Consider the following 20,907-nt stretch of genomic DNA (forward strand, 5'->3'; position numbering starts at 1 on the left):
CAACGATTTTCACTTGAAAATATAGATAGCAATATGTTTTCAAGTGAAAATAGCCCTCGTCTGGCATTGTTGCCAATAAAATGTCAGCCCTATTAGATTAATTCTAATAACAAAATCATCAAATATGGATGGATTGAGTTACCATCTAAAAAATACGAAGGAAGAAGTTTCAGCCCAACGTAAGGTTTTGATTACTGTTCAAAAAAAATATGTATATCTTCCTAATTTATTTCGTGCCTTTTTAATTTTTTCTATTTGAAACCTAATTAAAATTCTGATTCTCCATTTGCATTCAGTTAGTCGATGGTACATCTTATTATTCGCATCCATTATCTCTTACAAATATGCAATCGATAATAACATTGCTTTTACATTATCCAATCGAAGAACAATTTGACGAAGGCATTTGCTAAATTACATTCTCCGACGCCGTATACAATATTCTATCCGTCAAGATATCATAACATATTCCCGTAGACAGAGTAGAAAACCTTTTTGAAATATTATAAATGTTAACTATTACTGCTCTAAAGGTGTTGACAACATTGAACAATTTTTTGTTTGAAATATTTTCTAAACATGTCATTTTTTTATCATGGTCCGAAATCGTCATTTTTAACAGATTTATTTAGCGCCGTTTTAATTATTTGACATATTTTCTATATATATATATATATATATATATACATATATATATATATATCTATTCTATATATGTATCTATGTATATGGTATAAAAAGATATAAAAATCAAGTAATTTAAATATTTAACTTTCAACCGCTTGATTGACTTCTTTTCAATGCAACAGAAAACCTATGAAAAACTAAATATATTATTTTGTTGTTAATTGTTACATTGTGATAATATACGACGTACAGGGTGTCCCAGAACTCAACATCAAGCTGAAACATTTTTAGAGATTTATTTTTGCATATAGTTTGAAAATTGAGCTTTTAAATGCAACCTAGAGCTTTGGTAAAACTGTGAAAATTGCTCGATTATGGCTACTTTTTGTTAAAATTGTTTATTTAAACTATGGACCCGAAACCGTAAGTAACACTTCTAGCAAAAAAGTCAAATAAAAGCACTCAATTTAAAACTTCTTTTTAACTAGGTATTTAATATTTTCAAAAAACGTCTACTTCAAGTTGCACTTTTTTAAACAAAGTGTACTACAGTGTGATGGCAAATTCAATGAGGATTCTATAATAGTAATAGTTTCATAATAAAAATCAAGTAAAAAAATGGAAAAATTAGTAAAGAAAAATGATATAATAGAAATCACACTGAAAATGAGTCCTACGAATTAAAATTGTTTATTTGAACCGAAATGGTAAATAACACTTTCAGGATCACAAATATTCAAAAGTTTGCAAAAGTAATTATTTTTATAAATTAACTACCTTTATTATGATAATAATTGGATAATATTCCTGAAGACTATTATGTGTTCTATACTAGATAATTTTTAGTATTAAATATAATTAACTAATTGTGAATGTATTAAGTAACTAAAAGAGACAAAAAAACACTTATTATATGGGGAGGTTTACGTACTGCAAAGCATGCCACATAATTGTTCCTATGGTATATTGATAGTCATTGCATTTTGGAGATTGCAGTTCAAAACCACTATAGTATAATAGCACTTTTCATTAATTCAATATTTTTTAAATACAAAGCAAAACCTGAATTTTCACGAATCAAGCTGTGGCAGTAAGCTTTCATGAAATATTTATTGAAATAATGAAGTAGAGTATAACAACTATATTCAATTTCTAACTCGGTAAGCTCATGTATAGGCGTGAGACATCATAATAATATTCAGCTATGTTTTATAATTACAGATGTATCAATATCAGCAATTATTGTTTGGTAATATTGAGGGAGAAACATCATTTACCATTATTATTTAGCAGGTTTGAGACTTCTGCCTTATACCTACGAGAAATATTAAAATAGCATCATTCGCTGTTAGCCGCGGGCTAGTTGTTTTTCTGACATCGTGCCATATTCGCATATCGATGCTTGAGATATTTCTCGTATTTTTTCATTATTTTCTCAAACGCTGATTTTCTTCTTTTTTATATAAGCAAACACAGCCCCAGGGCCGTTCGCGGGCGTTATGTTTCTGATGCCCAAAAAGCAATTTCTATTGATTCAAACTCTGCTTTTAACAATACACGAGCTACCGCTTTCAAAGCTTTCATATTTGTTATAATAAAACATGAAATTGGAGTAATAATTTTATTTAATGGTCCGTTACTAATTGAATATGGAAATATTTTGCTTGCTTTGAAATTTATTATATTGATCTCGTTTTTGGGACGTTGTAATATGGATATATTATTAATGCTTTTGATATACATTCACACAGTAAGAGAAGCCATGATTTCTAAACTCACTCAAGAGAAATATTCATTTTAAAGAAAATTAAATATGTTGTACCGCAAAATTTATTATCCGATTGAATAAACATACTTTTACTTAATTGTCTAATTCATATACAATTATTACGATAAACCAAATAACTATATACAAACTTGTATTTATATTTCTTATAATTACCTAAGAAAAGCTTGTACTTTAGCAATTAATTTCCTGTATTTTTGTTCATACAAATCTAATTTTTTAAATGAAACATCAATAAAATAAATAAGAGTTATCTCTTTATACCAAGCTCCAACTTGTCCACCAACTTCTGCTATCAGTCTATCTGCCTATATGTCGACTTAGCTACTAGTTGGTTCGTCTACTTATCTACTTTTCTACTTTCTACCTTTCTACCTTTCTACCTTTCTACCTTTCTACTTGTCTATCTTCCTATTTGTCTAACTGCCTACCTGTACCTGGTTATCAATATCTCTACATGTATATAAATCAACAATAATGATCTGAAATTATAATTTCAGATCAACAAATGCGAATTTTATAACAAGGAAAACAGATATGCTGAAAATCGCAATATGATCAACAAAGTTAATCAAAAACTTTGATCCGCATCTGCTATTTTTAAAATTCACAGGACCCACAACAATTGTCTGAAAATCTCTCAAGTGTTTATATAAATCTGTGTACCGCTATAGTAAAACACAAACACAATCGGCGCATACCGTAATAAACTAATTAAGAAGAGGCGCGCCTGAATTTTATTAACGCACGCGGAGAGCGGTATTTAATTGACACAGTTTTCGCGCACTCACGCGCACACTTACCGCCGGCAATAAATTCACGAGTAAAACGCGGCAAAACAATGAAATGTGTAACAGTACGACAACACGATACACATTTATCTTCATTTCGAAATACCTGCATATGCAAATCGAGTATTAGAATAAGAAATCTCAATTTATAATAGAGAACAGGTTTTAACAACCTGCGAGACGTCAGGCTTGATATTATAGACTTATTGAAAGATTTTTGTAATATTTTAATATAATTTAGTTATAATATTAATAACTTTCCATAGGGTAAGTTATTAAAATAGCAAAAAAATCGAAAATGAAATTTTTTGAATATATTTACGTTTTAAAGGTTTCTGAACATTTTGGCACACCTTAGAAAAAATTCATGTATGAATGTATGTATATGTGGATACAAATTTTTGAGAGCACAATACGTTTTTGAGAGCACAAATCACCTGATTTCAATGGTTCAAAAAGAATTCGATTCGTATTGACGTGCTGATTAGATTTTGGCATAGGCAGGTCCATCCGTTTTGAAGTAAGAAGCAAAAAAGATAAAAAATTACAATTCACTTTTGGAGAGAACGGGGCATCTGATTTGAATGATTCATTCAGTTAAACATTACACTTGTACTGGCGGAATGAAGAATTGATGAAGTATTTGTGAAGCCAGGCCCAACTGTTTTGAAGATCAAAAAAAAAAAATAATAATGGCATTTAGCAGTCAAAATGATTATTAAACACATGCACATTAAATTATCAGATATTTCATGAAGATTTTATAAAAAAATACATATTTTGTTTCTAATACATTAAGTTCCGTACCAAGATTTATAATGTTTCAAGATTATGTATATAGTTCAAAAAAGTTCTTAGACATTTTCAAAACTAAACAATAAAAAAATTATTTGTTTTTTTTTTAGTATGTTGAATTATTTTAAATATCACTTTATTCGATATATCAACAATCAAATCTATATATTGTGATTGTTGATATTTATATATTCCTATATATTTAAAATAAATATATAGCTATATATTTAAAAAGATTATTAAAATGTCAAAATTGTTGCTAAAAATTTAAAAACGTTTTGTAAATATACATATAATAAATTAGTTAATTTATTACTATTATAATTTTATTTACATAATCTCAAAGAATATAAAACGTTAAACAAACATTATAAAACAATCACTGAAGAGCATAAAACTAATCATCTTTCATCAAATATAATTCTCTTCCGAACCGACGACTAATCCTTCACCCATATATTTTATTTTTTCCATTCAAGCATTTCGATTCATTTTATTTTGGTCCATTTATTAAGATAACATGCACGGGTTCATAATAATCAATTGTTAAAAGAAGATGTAAGTGAAATATCATGCAGTCATGATGACTCTCAATTATGCAATTGATTGAAAACATCGTTCATTGATTTGAGCTTTTTATTACCAGGTCTCTTTTTGTTACAGTTTTTTAAGAGTCAGGTTTATTGATTTCGTTGGGGGTCTTAAGAAAAAGAATTATTAATGAATGATTTGCTTTAGAGATGCATTTTATGAAACGTGGAAGATATTCACATTCAAGAGGACAAACGTGTTATAGTAGTGATAGTAATACTTATTGTTAGTTATAAAATTATTGATTATATTTTTATTTTATTTATTCTTTTCAATAGCAAATGACTTATTTTGAGAGGCTATGAATTGTTTTATTTACTTCTGCAAAACTGAGGAGACAAGACTGAGTGATCCGATGTGATTGCTCAGAATACTATTGAACATATAACAAAAAATTTTTTCTCCAATTTGTTAATGAATGCCTTAAACATTGGTATGTTAAACATAGTCTACATATATGGATATTCAATATTGTAATTAATTATCGTAATTAAAATAATGCTATCTCCATGCATCTCATTAAAACCTTTAACCACCAACCTTATCATGTCCGCAGCAACTCTGGAGCATAAATTCGCTACAAAGTTGCATAAGTGATTACCCATGATTCCATTCAAACCATTCAAAGCTTATAGCGTTGCTTTTATCGGCCGTTTACCGAATATATTTATCGATATAGGCAAACAAAATTGCAACTATACTTTTCCATCGAGCAATTCGAACGTTTTTGCATGGATGTAGAATATAAGCAAACAGCAGGTTTTCAAATTCGCACGACATGATACCGATCTAGCAGTTGAACGATACTGGCAAATCTCGTACATGATGGAGATAAGCCCAAAATGGAATATCAAATGCCTTGCCTTCTGTCATGTTTATTTGACGGCTTTGCTGTTTCTATAGTGATGCTGTATTGCACGGAGAATTATGGGAGATATTTTGCAATATACGTTTGTGAGGAATGCCTATTAAATAAAAGATCGAGAGATTTTAGAACAATTATGGAGGATCTTGCGAGTTTTAAGAGTTGCCGATTCCAATTTATATTTTTTACAGTGTACAGCTATCAATACGATAGATTGATAGTGATAGCACCTATCAATATGATAAGACTTGAAATAATTTCAGTTCTATCACAATATGATGGCTTCATAATTGTTTATATAGAGTTATCTCACGTTTTTGCCTTTCACCTTATTTTAATTATGTTGGCTACCTTTTAGAGTCTAAACTATACTTTACCAAAATTGTGACCAAAATTTAAAGTTGAAACATACAAGTTTTTGAAATATGCGAGGTTGATGGGTATCTGGCTCTGCTCTCAATACTAGCATTGAAACAGATTGTACGTTTTCAAAAATGCATAATTCGATTTTGATGAAACTTCACATACATTGTTACTAAACTTTACTTAATATTTGGCAAAAATTTAAAGTTGGAACATTCAATAGTTTCTGAAATATGCGATGTTGATGGGTGGCTGGCTCCGCTCTCAATACTAGTATTGAAGCAGATTGTACGTTTCCAAAAATGCATAATTCGATTTGGATGAAACTTGTCATACATTGTTACCACACTTTACTAAGTATTTGACAAAAATTTAACGTTGAAACATTCAATAGTTTTTGAGATATGCGAGGATATGATGGGTGGCTCAATACTAAATTTCATATGCAATGTTTTTCTGTTTTTGTGGGCTATTAAAAAGTATATAAAAAATAATATATATAACAATACTGTTTGTATACTGTTTTCTGAAATGTTTGTTTTATCATATATCCTGACCCCGTTACGCTTCCATATTATTCAACAGATTTAAAATATAGGCCAGAGATTTTATTTTGATTGCTATAAAAATTTAATTTGGTTTTGTAGCATGGACTTTTTTTTAATTCTTAAATGTAAAGTCTGTTCACACAGGTGGTCATGGTTTAATTAGTTCGATTCACTAATATTGTTGATTTCTATTCTTAATTTTTTTTTTTACTGAAGAGTTTGATTCACCAATTTTTTTTAAATGTCAAGTTTTGTGTGATCAATTCATGTAGGGCAAGAGAAGAGATTGAAAGTGACCTTTATTTATTTTCACATTTTAATTATTTTTAATTTTAATTATTTGATTCGTATTAATAACCAGATCATGTTACGTTAAACAACAGATCAATAAAGATACATGCATCACAAATTGAGATTCCAAATTCAAACTTTTTTTAAATTTAGACTCCAAATTTATAATCTAATAAAGTGAAGTTAACAGGTCCCAAATCCTACTTCTACGCTCTGATCTTCAAGAGGAGGCAATGTATATATTAGTCATCAAATAGAAAATACGTAATGCTTAATATTTGCAATATTTTTTTTTCATTCTCATTGATTTTTAATGAATTAATTTTTTTTTGTCAATTAATTATATTTTTGTGATATTTATTTTAGATATAGTGCAGTTCCAAGATCTTATTTTACAACGCAAAGCCATACACCTCTAGTTAAAAATCTAAAAATATATTTCACTGTATCTTTTCCCTGTGGATTCGCGCATTTTATACAATGTAGCGGAAAAATTATTATACATATTCAGAAGATTACTGAGAAGTCCCACAGTAAGTTAAAACATATGCTCTCGGCGTCCTCGTATGAAGTTCCCATAAGTGTCTATTGTATACTGCTCGGCACTAGTCATTACATGGAGCGTGAATGTTTAACGGATTTGAATAACAGTTTTTTTCTTCTTTGCCTTCTTTTTACTACTTGTGATTTATTATGATATTTTCGGCAATTTATTCAACCTGCAAGTTATGTGGCACACTTACAGAATTCGATAGTGTTTAATTGTTTTGGTCATTCACGGAAAAATTATTCAGTGTTCATGGAATGTAAAGGTTGAATGACTTGGAGCGGGTTTTATCATAATTCATATTTATGCTTTAGAATTTTGAGACTTGTTAGGTAAATTTCAATGGAAAGTATGCACTTCTGTATAAAGATTTGATGAATTCATTACGCATTACAATTACTTGCTTAAGATTGTAGTATAGGCTGGGTGGATTACCAACTGATCATAGGATGAATGTACTTGACCACTTGACCCGGGTAGTCGAGTGGATGCCATCCATGGACGACACTCGTGGCGAAAACGTTAAAAAAATATGCTTGCGTCCTTACCAAGTGATTTAAAACTATCAGATATAGTATGTTATTGCTTTGCACTTTAAACAACCGGTATAGTTCACTTCTACATATTATGAAACAGTTACATTAGTCTAAAAATTACCACTTAACACACTTAACTGAAAAACGATCTCTGTGATCTCTATTACAATTACTCTTAAATTTTTGAGCGCAGGTTTTTTAAGAAATCTGAATCGTGCAAGCAAACATGCACGCGATCACAAAACATTTTTAAAAAACTTCTGTTTGTATTATTACTTTGACCCATATTCCATATAATTGTTTTGTAGATCAAACAAAATTTCTTGTTAAAATCATACGGAACTTTAACATTGATGTTTTATTCAATAGCGAATGAATTAATTAGGTGAACGGTCTATTTAGTATAAATAATCTACATTTTCGTACCTTAGCGGTTTGGAAGGTAGATTCACATTTAAATGACTATTGTTTTCCGTATCATAAATTTTGTTGTTTTTATAATTTTGTTTATATTTTTTAATTTAAAAATATGTCTTAGTGCTTTTTCAACACGTAAATTTCTTTGGACCATATATTTTTATATGTAATTAAGCTTGGGATATATTCTTATTGTAATGATGATTAAAATGCGATTGTTAAATGTTGTTCGAGAGTTATAAAAATTATGTAGAACGGAGTAGAACTAATTCTTTTCCGTACAGAAACCTTCATCACTGAAATAAATTTGATTTCGAAAGTAACTAAATTAATCCAGTGCAAAATTTTTAATATAACAAAGATCCAATTTGGCTTTGAGCAATATTATGAAAACCAAGTCAAATAAATATATTGTAACAGATGACACTATCTGACTATGTTCAGTAGAATTCCCAGCTAAATCATCATTGTGGCAATTGTTTTTTTGCTGTTTCTCAAGAATTTGTCACCTGTTTTTTTACTCCTTGTGCAAATAGGTTCAAAATCTTATTTTTAATTTTATTGAGATTTTGCAAAACGATAGAGGAATTGTTCTACCAATTCGAAATATAAATTTCCTAAATTATCTTAAAATGGTATTTAGTCAGAAATGTTCATCAGCAGAATTAGAATTACTATTTAATTATCTTTTTTAATTACTATTTTATTGTTTACATCTTTGCCAGGGTAAAGGCTTAGTGGGTCTTTTTGACTCCACCCAAGTGTAAGCTATTTTAGAGGTTATGTAAAAAAAGGACTAATCTGATCTAAAAATAACAATTCATCTTATAAAATAATTATATGACGTATACTTAAAAATTATATTAAAATTTTGTACCCTAAACAATAGTGCTCATAACTTAAAAAACCAACAATAAAATAAAATACTTTTGTCAAAGATTTACCATAGCATTGCCATTTATCTCCCGATATCGACTTCGTTAGTACTAAGTTGATGGCTGGTTATACACCTTTCTCCCTCTACTTACAAATATTGTTGTTTATGAGAGAATCCTAATATGTTAAATTGGCAGTGTATGCTACCTTCTCATCCAAATGATCAACCTTTTCGGTTTGTAAACATTAACGCTAATCGTGAAGTTTCAATCAACTGATAAACATCTAAATGACCATTGTTCATATATTCAACGGTTGTGGTCTTTTTAATATCTTTATATTTTTTATTTCTTGCTAGCCTCGCCTTTCGCAACTCGATTGTAAATCATTTTTGTTTTGCTTTAATTAACGGTTTTGAATATTATTGCTCGTACAAAATAATGAAGTGCGCGAGGTCTGGTATCTCTTTGTTTTCGAGAGGAGCGCGGTCGTTACTAAAAGAACTACATTGTTGTAATCTGCCCATAATATCTTAATAATAAACAGTGTTATGTGCTTTGCAAATAGCTTGATAACTAGATGTTAATTTTAATTGCGGTTTCTTGATTATCACAGATGGTCATCGCCAAAGAAATCAATCATTAATATAAAAATTAGAACATGCTGTGTAGCGGATGCGGTTTTATAAAAATTGTGATAAATGAAGTGATAACCATTTTGCCTGAAGGTGTGAAAGTACAGTTTTATTTGTTTTTTTAATTTTACTTGGTACTTCCGTAACTATTTGCTTACCTTATAATACACAATTCTATTTTGATTCTGATAATTTTTTTTTTATTACATAATTTCATTTCGTCACATTATCTTCTAAGAATTCGTGTATAAATGATGACAAGAATTTTGATTTTTGAAATTAAATATGAGATACAAATATATAAAAGAAATATTAAGATTGTTGACATTAGCATAAAGGGATTTGAAGGTCCACGAGGAAAAAAATCTACCACCGATATCTCAAAAACAAGTAAAGTTAAGAAATTTTTAACAACAATATTTGAAAGCAGAGGTAAAAAGATTGATAACTTGTCATCACATTGATTCTTACGACGTTGCAATCGATAAATAAACAACAGTGTTTGAAAATCAATAATAAAAGTATTTTCTTTCATTGTTAGTTCTTTTCGTTCAGTTGTGAGCACTGTTATTTAGTTCACGAAACCTTTATAGGTATAATTTATTCAAATGTTTTATAAGACGTACTAGTAATTTTCAGTTAGATCTAACAGTTTTATTTATATAACTTCTACCAAAGCTTATATGTGGTTGGATTAAAAGGAATCAACACCTGGCTGAAATTAAAAAGCAAATCAAGTAAAAATAGATATTTTATATAATTAGTTATTCCAACTCCGTTAATAATTATTCTTTATGAAATACCAGATCAAGGTTATATACAGTTTTCTGTAAAAAGTGTACCCATGGATATTGCATTCGTTAAAATATGTAATTAATATTTCATAAATTCCCTTTAAAATTAAAAATAAGACATTGTACTTCTTTGGCCCCTGGCCATGCCATTTTACTTCGCCTAATGGGTAAAGAGAACCAGGTGATTTTTTTTAGAAAAACAGCAAAAAAACATTACTGTAATGATGAATTCGCTGAGAATTTTACTAAACATAGTCAGATAGTTGTTTGTTTGATATGTGTTATTTGATGCGATATAGTTGGATTGGTTTTTACAATATAATTACTCAAATACAAATTGGACTTTTGTGTTCCGACCTACCGTATCTTATAAAATTGTAAGAAGCATGTTGCCACTACAGCTATTGCCCCCGCTGCATATACGTATGCTGCAGCAATTCCCACCAAAGGCCATTTCCACTTTGAGATGATATTTGAAATCTATGATTTCAAGTGAAAATTTGGAATCAAGCTACTTTGATATCGAACCGACCGAGGTTGGATTCGAACCCGGGACTTAGATTTGCTAGGCCACGTTCTTACGACGGGACCACTGTTGGCCCCCATTTGTTAGGGCATCAATATTGCATTTATATTAAATGATTGTTACGTGTTGGGAAATAGGTATTTATTCGAATTTATAAATTTATGAGTCCATTTATCTAAATATGTGATAATGGGAGCGATGAGATGGCTATCCATCGTGCAATGTGCTGTGCGTTGTTATTAACGCTTTCACTGGGATACCTGTCATTTAACGCATCAAACGGGCTCCGCGCAGTTATCGTATATTACAGAAAGGTCAGCACATGTCCGGTGGGAAAACACGGAACTTACTAAATAGGAGGCTGGAAACATGACTTGTTATAGGTACTTTATATTATAATTCTCTACGCTCTTGTAGTCTGTGATCAGAACTATGACATTTTTTAATGATCTCGTTGCTTTATAATTATTTTTCTTCAATGGTAAAGGTACAAGGTTCCAAAATTTCAACATTTTCAACGGAGTTAGGAATGTTAGTGAGGTAATGATACTTTATAAGAAAAGGAAAATGGTGTTTATCTCTCTCATATTTTAATTAAAGTAACTAATGAAAATATTTCAGTATTTTGAATTTATCTAATTATTTCAGAATTTCGAATTTGAAAGCCATTATCTACATGGACCCTTTAGAATACATACATACATATATTTAAAAATTATTACCAAAATTTGCTCATCAACTCAATTTGTTACCTATTACGATGAAAGTTACAAGGCATTTATACGATAATATGTTTCATCATATTTGAATTCTTTAATTTTTAATCTGATCGTTAAAACTGAATATAATGTAATATTTTTGCCTCTAGATCGGCTAAGTCGAGCCAGAATAAATGTTTTATTTTATATATATGGCCATGTAATCTCTGCCTAACTTTCTCCACTTAGGATTAACTCAATGGAGGCATCCTAACGTACTTATTTTTCCTAATTTGCTTATAATTATATTAATTGTATTTATTTATAATCTTTGTTTTTGTATCTTTTTCATTTGTTTATTTTAATTATTTTATTTAATTTTTATTTTGTTTATACGTCACACATTAGCTTGTCGGATATATATTCTGATTGCTAATTATAATTTAAAAAAAATTAAAGTAAGTAAAGTGAGTAAAGAGTGTTAAATATAGGTACTTCGGCAATTATGGAATTAACGGCATATCTTCATAAAAAAAATTATTTTCTCATAAATTACAATCTGTCTCAATAGAAAGACATTAAGTAATTAGTTTAACAAATTTTAACAGGAAAACCCAGTGTTTCACCTTTTATTAATGTACTAAATTATATCTTAATTAATTTTTGGTATAATAAAGAAAAATGAAAAATATAAGCATGTTTTTCATCTTGCCTTTGGTTTTCGTTCCAAAATTTGATACTTATGAATACACTAATAATACTACGCTGAAACACTGAATTCACTTTTGGTAAAAACGTTCAATCAAATAAATTAAACCTCCAGCTAATTTAAAAAATATTATGGAGTTCGGTGGGTTTTTGTTTAATACCATCATACATCGAATCACTGGATTGACATTTGAATTCGATATAAATCGAAAAAAAGCATTTATTTTTTTATTTTTTATTTTTATTTTAACTATGTTTTATTTAGCAATCAGACATACATAAAGATTCCTATGAGCTGAATTGACAATATTTAAGGGCGATGCCTAAGAAGAACATCAATGAGATCTTCTTAGTTTAACAAATTATATGATAATATTATATTAGAGCTCATCTAATACTAAGTCTAAAGGCCAGTTGTTGTGAAAAAATATTTGATAAAAATTATTAATATCCAATGTAAATACATATATGTAGATATAAAGTTGGTACAAATAGATCAATTTTTATTTGCAAAATATAAATGAAATGATTTAATAATTATAAATATTTTTATAATATTTAACTATTCAAACATAAAATAAAGTTTTAAAGAATTAAACATAAATAATAAGCTGACGGGATTTGAACCCGATCATTTTTAACATTTTCGTCTATGAATCCGAATGCAAAAAACAGGATCAAGGACTTTAACTGATAGAGACCTATTGATGAAAAACACACATTGCGCGTATTTTATAATTAAACCACTTCTCATAAGCCTATAGTATTTTAAGGTGTTCGGTTTGACTATAAACTCTATCACCGTGCGAAGTTTCATCAAAATCCCAGAAGGTTTGAGACTCTCTTTTAAGTACTAAAAATAATTTGCTGAAGCTTCATAATAGAATATGAACAGATAATAAATAAATAAGTTTTTATTTAATATTTTTAATTGAATAGAAATTCAAAGAGTTCAATTGCTTCATTTTTTATTCTATATTTACGAATCAAAAATAAATAGTTTCACGCTATGCAGAAAGTAGAATAATGTTCATTTTACTTTTTAATTAGAAAGGTAGAATCATCAACATAATTTCAACAATCTTCGTGCATTTCATCGACTTCAAATTTCTCTCTATTTATTAATTATATTCATCCAATATTTCTGTTTGAACTGGGATGTCCCGAGGCGCATTAACGACTAGTTTAAATAATCATATGTCAATGGTATATCATAAGAAATACTGAAATGTATAATTTTAACTATAACTGTATGTCTGCATCATTATATTCCTCCTTGTTTTCTGCACAAACATAAATCGTAGTAGAGAGAATGCATATTTAACACGACACCGCGCGAACTTTCGACATTTTGCCACGGCCCACTTGCAGACGTCGTGATATTGACACACTACGAGGTCGTTTATGCAAACATCATATGCTCGTCTAACCTAACCGATCGATCAATTTTTATTACTCATGTTTGCCCGTGAGATATAGCCATCTGCCTGTAATAGACTAGCAAACTATCTAATGTGTGTGCAGACATCTAAGATGTTTTGGCTGGGCAGAAATAACTGAAAATTTCTACTCGTGCAAACAAGTGCTAACAAAGAAAACAAACGTTAAGAGGATGTCTATGGATTGAATTAAAATTTATGTCAGGGTACGTGTACTCTTATTGTATTGGGGGATGATTATAATTTGGGATCGTAGACTGTTTGTCTTTAATAAAATTCACTTTACTTGTAAATAAAGTATTTCTGTGTCACTAATCATAGTAACGAGAGCAAATCTTGCCATATTACATTTTCTTTAAACAAACTAAGATGTCCTGAAGTTTACTTCAATGGCCAGAAAATTCCATTAGCTGAAAATGTTAAATATCTGGGAATATATTTGGATCGAAAACTTTCACACATTATTTTTTTCACATTATGGCTAAAATAAAAAAAATCAAACAGAAAATTGCAGACCTGAATTGGCTAATGAGGCGCAAATCAATCCTATCGCTTGACAACAAGCTACTGATATATAAATCTGTAATAAAGCCCATCTGGACCTACGGTATAAAGCTTTGGGGTTGCGCCAGCATGTCCAACATAGTTTTAATGCAACGGATGCAATCCAAAATCTTAAGGCAGATCACCGACGCACCTTGGTATGTAAGTAATAAAATCATCAATGACGACCTCAATATTCCTTTTATTAAGGATGTAATTAGTAGCAGAAGTTGAATCCATCATTCCAAGCTAGAAAACCATCCAAATCATCTTATAGCACCTCTACTTATGCCTCCGTCTACTAGAAGGTTGAAGAGAAAAATTCCTTTGGACTTGACATAACATAGTGAGCTGTTCATTGAAACAGTTTCATGAATTAATTAGTTTATATTATAATTTTACCTTTAGTTTTAATTATGTCATGAGTTGTAATTATTATTATTATTTTTTCTTTCTCTTTTTATTTAAATTTATTATATATTATTTTAAATATATCAGCTCTGTAACTCATAGAGTCATTCTGACTCTGATTGCTATAATTAATAAAATAAAAAAAATAAAATAAAAAAACTAATCATAGTGACGCAAAAATCCAAAATCGTTTTGACCTTCAGAATGATTGTTTACTTCTACTTAGGCAATAAATCGGCATCAAATATGCATTGTAAATAAAAATGAGCAATAGAGATTTACGACTTGTAACCTCTATAGAATAGTGAAGATTTGAAAAACATTGAGTCAACGTATCTCTCCGCTTATTATTTATATCCATTTGTTTTTTCAGTATCAATACATTTTCCTATGATGAAACTGCCATTGAGGGTAATTGATGTGAAACATATCGCGCGAGATTAAATGTCAGGATTGTTTCGAACTACAATAATAACAGTTTATATCAATTTATCACAAACCGTCAACGTCATCCCATTATTCAATGTTACATCTGCGGTCTGTGATATAACTGTTGCAGAACAAAAGCTAGTAAACAACAGAAACGCTCAAAAAGAACATCAATTTTAGTCAGTTAGCTGGTGACCATAAGTGGATAAAATAATTAAAACTGACAATGATAAAAATAAGATAATTTTATATTTATTACATTATTTTCATTTATAACTGAAAAATCAAAATATTTAAATATAATTACATGTTACGACTCTTGCGGTTTTGGATGATTACCCAATGTAGCGGAATCTATTTGCAACTGGCGCATATACTAGAACCTTCTTGGAAGTTCTAAATTTAAAGGACTTGAAACTTTAATAATTTAATCTCATTCTCTATATTTGATAAGATTATTAAAATATAAAAATGATTGTCACATAGACTTTTCAAATACAGAAATAGCAGTAAATTTAACATTGCAATAAATGATATCCTCCTAGTGTTTAGCAATTGCAACTTATGTTTAGATAGGAAAGAATACTTTGTATTTATTTTGTAAAGTTCTATAACAAACTCTACGTTCATACATCCAGAGCAAAACTACATCTAACTACAAAAGTCACTCTATAATTTCATATGAGACCGCGGCACCAGATAATTCTATTATGCTATAAAAGTTCATGCAGAATCAAAGCAAATCGCTTTGGATGGCTTCGTTCTTTTATGAGGAATAATGAAAGAATATTATTTTATAGGTTTGAATTATATTTGATAGAGATATTCACGTCACATATTACTTCTGAATCAGAAGAGACGGGTTTGATACTCGCTTTGGGCAGAGTGATGTCAAGCAGTTGTGACATTTAAAAATGTAAATAGCAATACGTCACCAAGCGAAACCAGCCCATAACCAACATTGATTTTTTTTAATTTATTTGAACAGCGATCAGAACTTGAGAGTTCTATGAGCTGTTGTGATTAATATCTTACAAATTACGTTTGTTTTTATTATAGATGGCAACCCAAACAGTTGTCTCATTTCTATGTGCTGAATTTTTATTATTACAATTTCTGTAATAGGGTGAGTATTTTTAATGGTGCAGCAATGTACCTGACATTGCTGAATTCATGAAGTCATCATTCATCACTACTACAAAAATTGTAGTAATGAAATTAAACACATAGAGTTGGGACAACTGTTTGCGTTGCCATCTATTATAATGCTACGTAGTTAGTAGTTCATCACAATAGCTCATGAAACTCACAAATTCTGATCTGATCTGTTCAAATAAATAATTTAAAAAAAAAGATATTACTTTGGAGATTTTAGCTGAAACTTCTTGAAAATATTTAGAATGCGTATTCATAATCTGTTTACAAACTACGTCTTATCATTGGTTTATTGACAAATAGCTGCTTTAATCAGCACACACTTTAATTGGAAACATGTTGCCATTTATCACAACAATTAAATTTTCATCAGCAAAAAAAATGTTTCTTACCTTGCCATCAAGCAAAGCGTTCTCGGGCAGTCCCTCGCCGATATACTCCACATTATTAGCCTGCGAGGCATAGTTGGATTGAGAACGTGCGACTTCAATTCCACAGAACAGCAGAAGGAAGGCTGTATTCCAAACGGCTGCGGATTTTGACATCTGAAATGAATTAGTGTCCATTAAATCTCTGCAATAATTAAACATGATTTCGAGGATTAATATCATGCAAAAGTCTATTCACACATTTGTGAGTGTTAATCAGGTCGTGCAGATGCCGCAAATGACTGCCTATTTTGCCAAATTGCATTAATTAATTCAATACGCTATATGTAATATTCATATGTAAATACGTGTCCATATGTTAAACGCTAAGGTCTTTGAAAATACTTTACTGATTTTTTTTTATTATTTTGTATGAGATTAAATCGATTTCGATCAGTTAGTTGATATGTTATTTGAGTTAAAATCTTTTTTTCGATTTATTAAGATTTCAAATATTTCTAAAGATTATTTTTTTATATTAAAATATATTTAACGGTTTATTAAACTGTAATTATTCTATTTCTTCTAATTAAGTTAATTAAACTAATAAAAATTAGTTTTATGCTAGACATTATTAAGTTGGTGTGATGAATATAATTCCAATTGTGTTAAGATATTTACTACATACTGTTCGACTATTCGGTGGTTGTTTAAATATATAGAAGAAAAAAAAAAACGCAAGGAAAATGTTCTATGCGCTATAATTGGGATTCGTTAAGTCGTACATATTTTTGCCATTTTTTGAAGAATGTCGATATGTTTTTGTATTAGAACATAATCTAACTCTTTATTTTCAAACAATCAGAGCAGCATTGATCAGAAGATACTTTAATAAAAAACTAGTTATATAATTCTATAAAAGTGGTACGTTTTTTCAATTATTTTTGCATAAATCTTGTATGTGTCTTTATTGTTCCGATTATACATTATTAGAAATGATTTTTTTTGTATATTAATCTTGGTTGGCAAACTTTATCAAGTGTTTGGCTAACTTCCAGGAAAACGTTACCATATTATCCCTGAAAGCATTTCGAAGAGTATTTATGACTTATTCACTTCTTTCATTGTTGCATGTTTAAGTCTAAACGCAAAATGTTGAATATGAATTAGTCTTGGTTGCATTGTCATTAAATTTATGTAATAGAATTTTTTCAAAAAGTTAGGCATTTATAAGTATATTGGTCCATTTGGTAATATCTCCTGTTAGTAGGTACTAATGTAAATTAATTAGCTATCTATCTATAAATATTAGCCATAATATACTTTTCATTCAATTTTTATTGTTTATAGTTATATTTGTATAACTATAATATGTTAAATTTGTACAGACCAGAATTTTTCTAACCATAAGGCTCCACTTCTCAAGAGTAATTACTTAGAATTTTTATACTAAAAGTTAATTTTTATACAATTGGTTATAATTAGGGTTTGTCAGTTTTCAAAAACCAGTTTTAAAAACCGGTTATTTCGTAAAAATTATGAAATTCGAAAACTGTTTTTTTAGTGAAAAAAGTCGGTTTTCACTGCATAGATGGAAAATGACAATTATAGCCAAATATAAAAGATAGATGAAAGCGTTTTGATTCTTGAAATCATACCGGTTCAATCGCATTTGATATCTTGTCAGTCTGCAATGGTTCCCAGAAAGCTTTTGTATATATTTAGATTTTTATACCAGTGTATATATTAATTTAAATCAGTGTGACTTATTCTTGAAGAAGTAACTTTCTCTACTAAAACTTAAAAAAAAAGTTTTAAACGCTAGAAGCTACAAATATAAGAACAAAAAATTTAGAATTATTATATCAGGCTTTAAAAATAATGAAGCATAATTTGGTCGCAAGTATGAGAGTATTTTCTATTTCAGAAAATTTTGTGAGTGAACAAAGGACACGTCTAAGTAGCAATTCGAGAGACGTTTTCTCAGTTCTCTGAAATCATATTTTATTAAACAAAAAAACAATTAGATTTTTTAAAATTAATTAATTAAAATCGCTCGGAACAAACAATATCCGAGATTAGCCTAATTGTTTTTAAAACTAAAATTGATATTAACAAGTTAGTATCGATATGTATCTAATGTTTTTTTAATTTTTTTTAATTTGATGAATGTTTTTTATTTAAAAATGCATTATTTTTATTTATTCAATAACTTTCCTTTCACTATCATAAAAATATTTTCATTCTTATATGTAAAAATGATGCATGAATAACGAATAATTGTTCATCAAAGTTATTTAATCAAGATAAACTATTATTTTTTAGTTCTACTAATTAAAATTAAAATAATTTTGTTTACTATCCATAAAATTGAACAATAAATAAATTTAGACAAATACTGCTCTAAGTCACACTAAATTTGCGGATAAATTATAGAATATTCGTGCAAACATTTATTTTCTATATAAAATTCGAAAACCGGCTAAAACCGGTTCTGAAATGTCGGTTTTTGAATAAACCCTAGATATAATGTATTGTTCCCTTACTCAATTCATAGCCATTCGAGCCATAGTTTGTCATCAGGTAGACCTGAAGATCATATTTTCGACTCTTTTATGATAAAACATTTTGTATTATTATATATTCTAATCATAAATTTGTAAGTGAATATTTAAACTTTTTTAACTCTACCATCGCTGAAAATGAATGATGTAATTTCAATTATCTTTAATTGGAATTTCATTTTGAATCGGTCGACCCCGCAATGTGTTAAAATCGGAATGTGGCATTTTGAAACTGACATTTCGTAACAAGTTGTTTTTGACCATTAGGCGGTTGTACTCCAAATAAGCCTCGATCATTAAATCAAGGTATCCCACGCGCGCGCTTATTCTTATTAGCGCGCCGCTGCCGAGTTTGGCTGCAGAGCACGGCCGCTTTGGTAATATCTTTTCCACAAAGAAATCGAAAGTGGTCGCCGAACATGCATTACGCAAAATAATGATAACCCTATATATCACATGCGAAATGACTGATAATCAAAGAGCTGGGGAGTTTTAAAGTATACCTTAGGCTTTCTGGGAATCGAGCTTTTGTAAGTAAAATTGCGATTGTCGAGTTGTGAGTGACGGAAAATTGTTGAATGAAATACATATGAAATTGTTATAAGAAAGTATCAAAATTATATAATAATAATCCGAAAATTTGGTATCCTTGCCATTTTATATGTTTAGTTCAGTACATAGCTAATTGAAAGTAAACTAGTGGGGTGGGTGGCATCGTACCTTAAGGCAAATTGCTGGAACTTCTCGTACCGTAACGAAATATTCGAGGAATATTGAATGTTTTCCAACAGATTATTATAAATATTGTAACATTGTCTAATATTTATAAGAATTATATAAACTGAATTGCAGAGTTGAAATTATTTGTTTAAAGTATATTAGAACTATAGTCAGAATTAAAATAAAATCTGAATATTTTCGATATACCATAAAAAAAAAAAAAAAAAAAAAAAAAAAAAAAAAAAAAAAAAAAAAAAAATGGTACAAATTTTTTTTTCCCAAAATCAATTATTTTGTTAAGACAAGCAGAAAGTTCTTTGAATCAATTGAATCGGACGCTTATTTCTCTCAAAAACTGCCATTTTTTGTACATTTAGCTCTGTATCTCCCGAAATGGCTGGGCCTGCCTTTGCGAAAAACTGATAACCCCTTCTCCCAATCATTACTAATTGAATGTTTTTAGATCATTCAAATCGGATGCTCCGTTCTCTCAAAAACTCGATTTCTATTTTCTGCACTCTTTGCTCCTTATCTCCGTAACTGCTGGACCTGCCTTTGCCAAAAACTAATCAGCTCTTCTCCTTATTAATAGTAATCGAATGTTTTTTAAACCATTCAAATCGGTTGATCCGTACGCCCGAAAACGTGGGCGAAAATTTGTATCCATACATACATACACACACACACACACACACACACACACACACACATCCATTTTTTCTGAAGTATGCCAAAATGTTCAGAAACCTTCAAAACGTCGAGAAATGTAAAAATTTTCAATTCCGATTTTCGGCCCATTACAATAACTCACCCTACGGGAAGTTAATAACTAGTAAATGTTTATTCTCGTACCTCGTGATCATGTAGTTAATTTATGTTTGAAAA

At 29.3% G+C, this 20,907-nt stretch overlaps 1 protein-coding gene across 1 annotated transcript in view; it reads right to left on the bottom strand.

Annotated features, from left to right (window-relative positions):
• LOC113386014 overlaps positions 1-16,960 on the bottom strand; it is a 191,956-nt gene extending 174,996 nt beyond the window's left edge. The window contains exon 1 of the mRNA XM_026623826.1: positions 16,763-16,960. Coding sequence (XP_026479611.1) covers positions 16,763-16,960 — 198 coding nt within the window. The remainder of the gene's footprint in view (positions 1-16,762) is intronic.
• Positions 16,961-20,907: the final 3,947 nt, after the last annotated feature.

The sequence above is a fragment of the Ctenocephalides felis genome, unplaced genomic scaffold (assembly GCF_003426905.1).
Source record: "Ctenocephalides felis isolate EL2017-DRISC unplaced genomic scaffold, ASM342690v1 CF-g0.4_SCAFFOLD_03571, whole genome shotgun sequence".
Classification (NCBI taxonomy): Eukaryota; Metazoa; Arthropoda; class Insecta; order Siphonaptera; family Pulicidae; genus Ctenocephalides; species Ctenocephalides felis.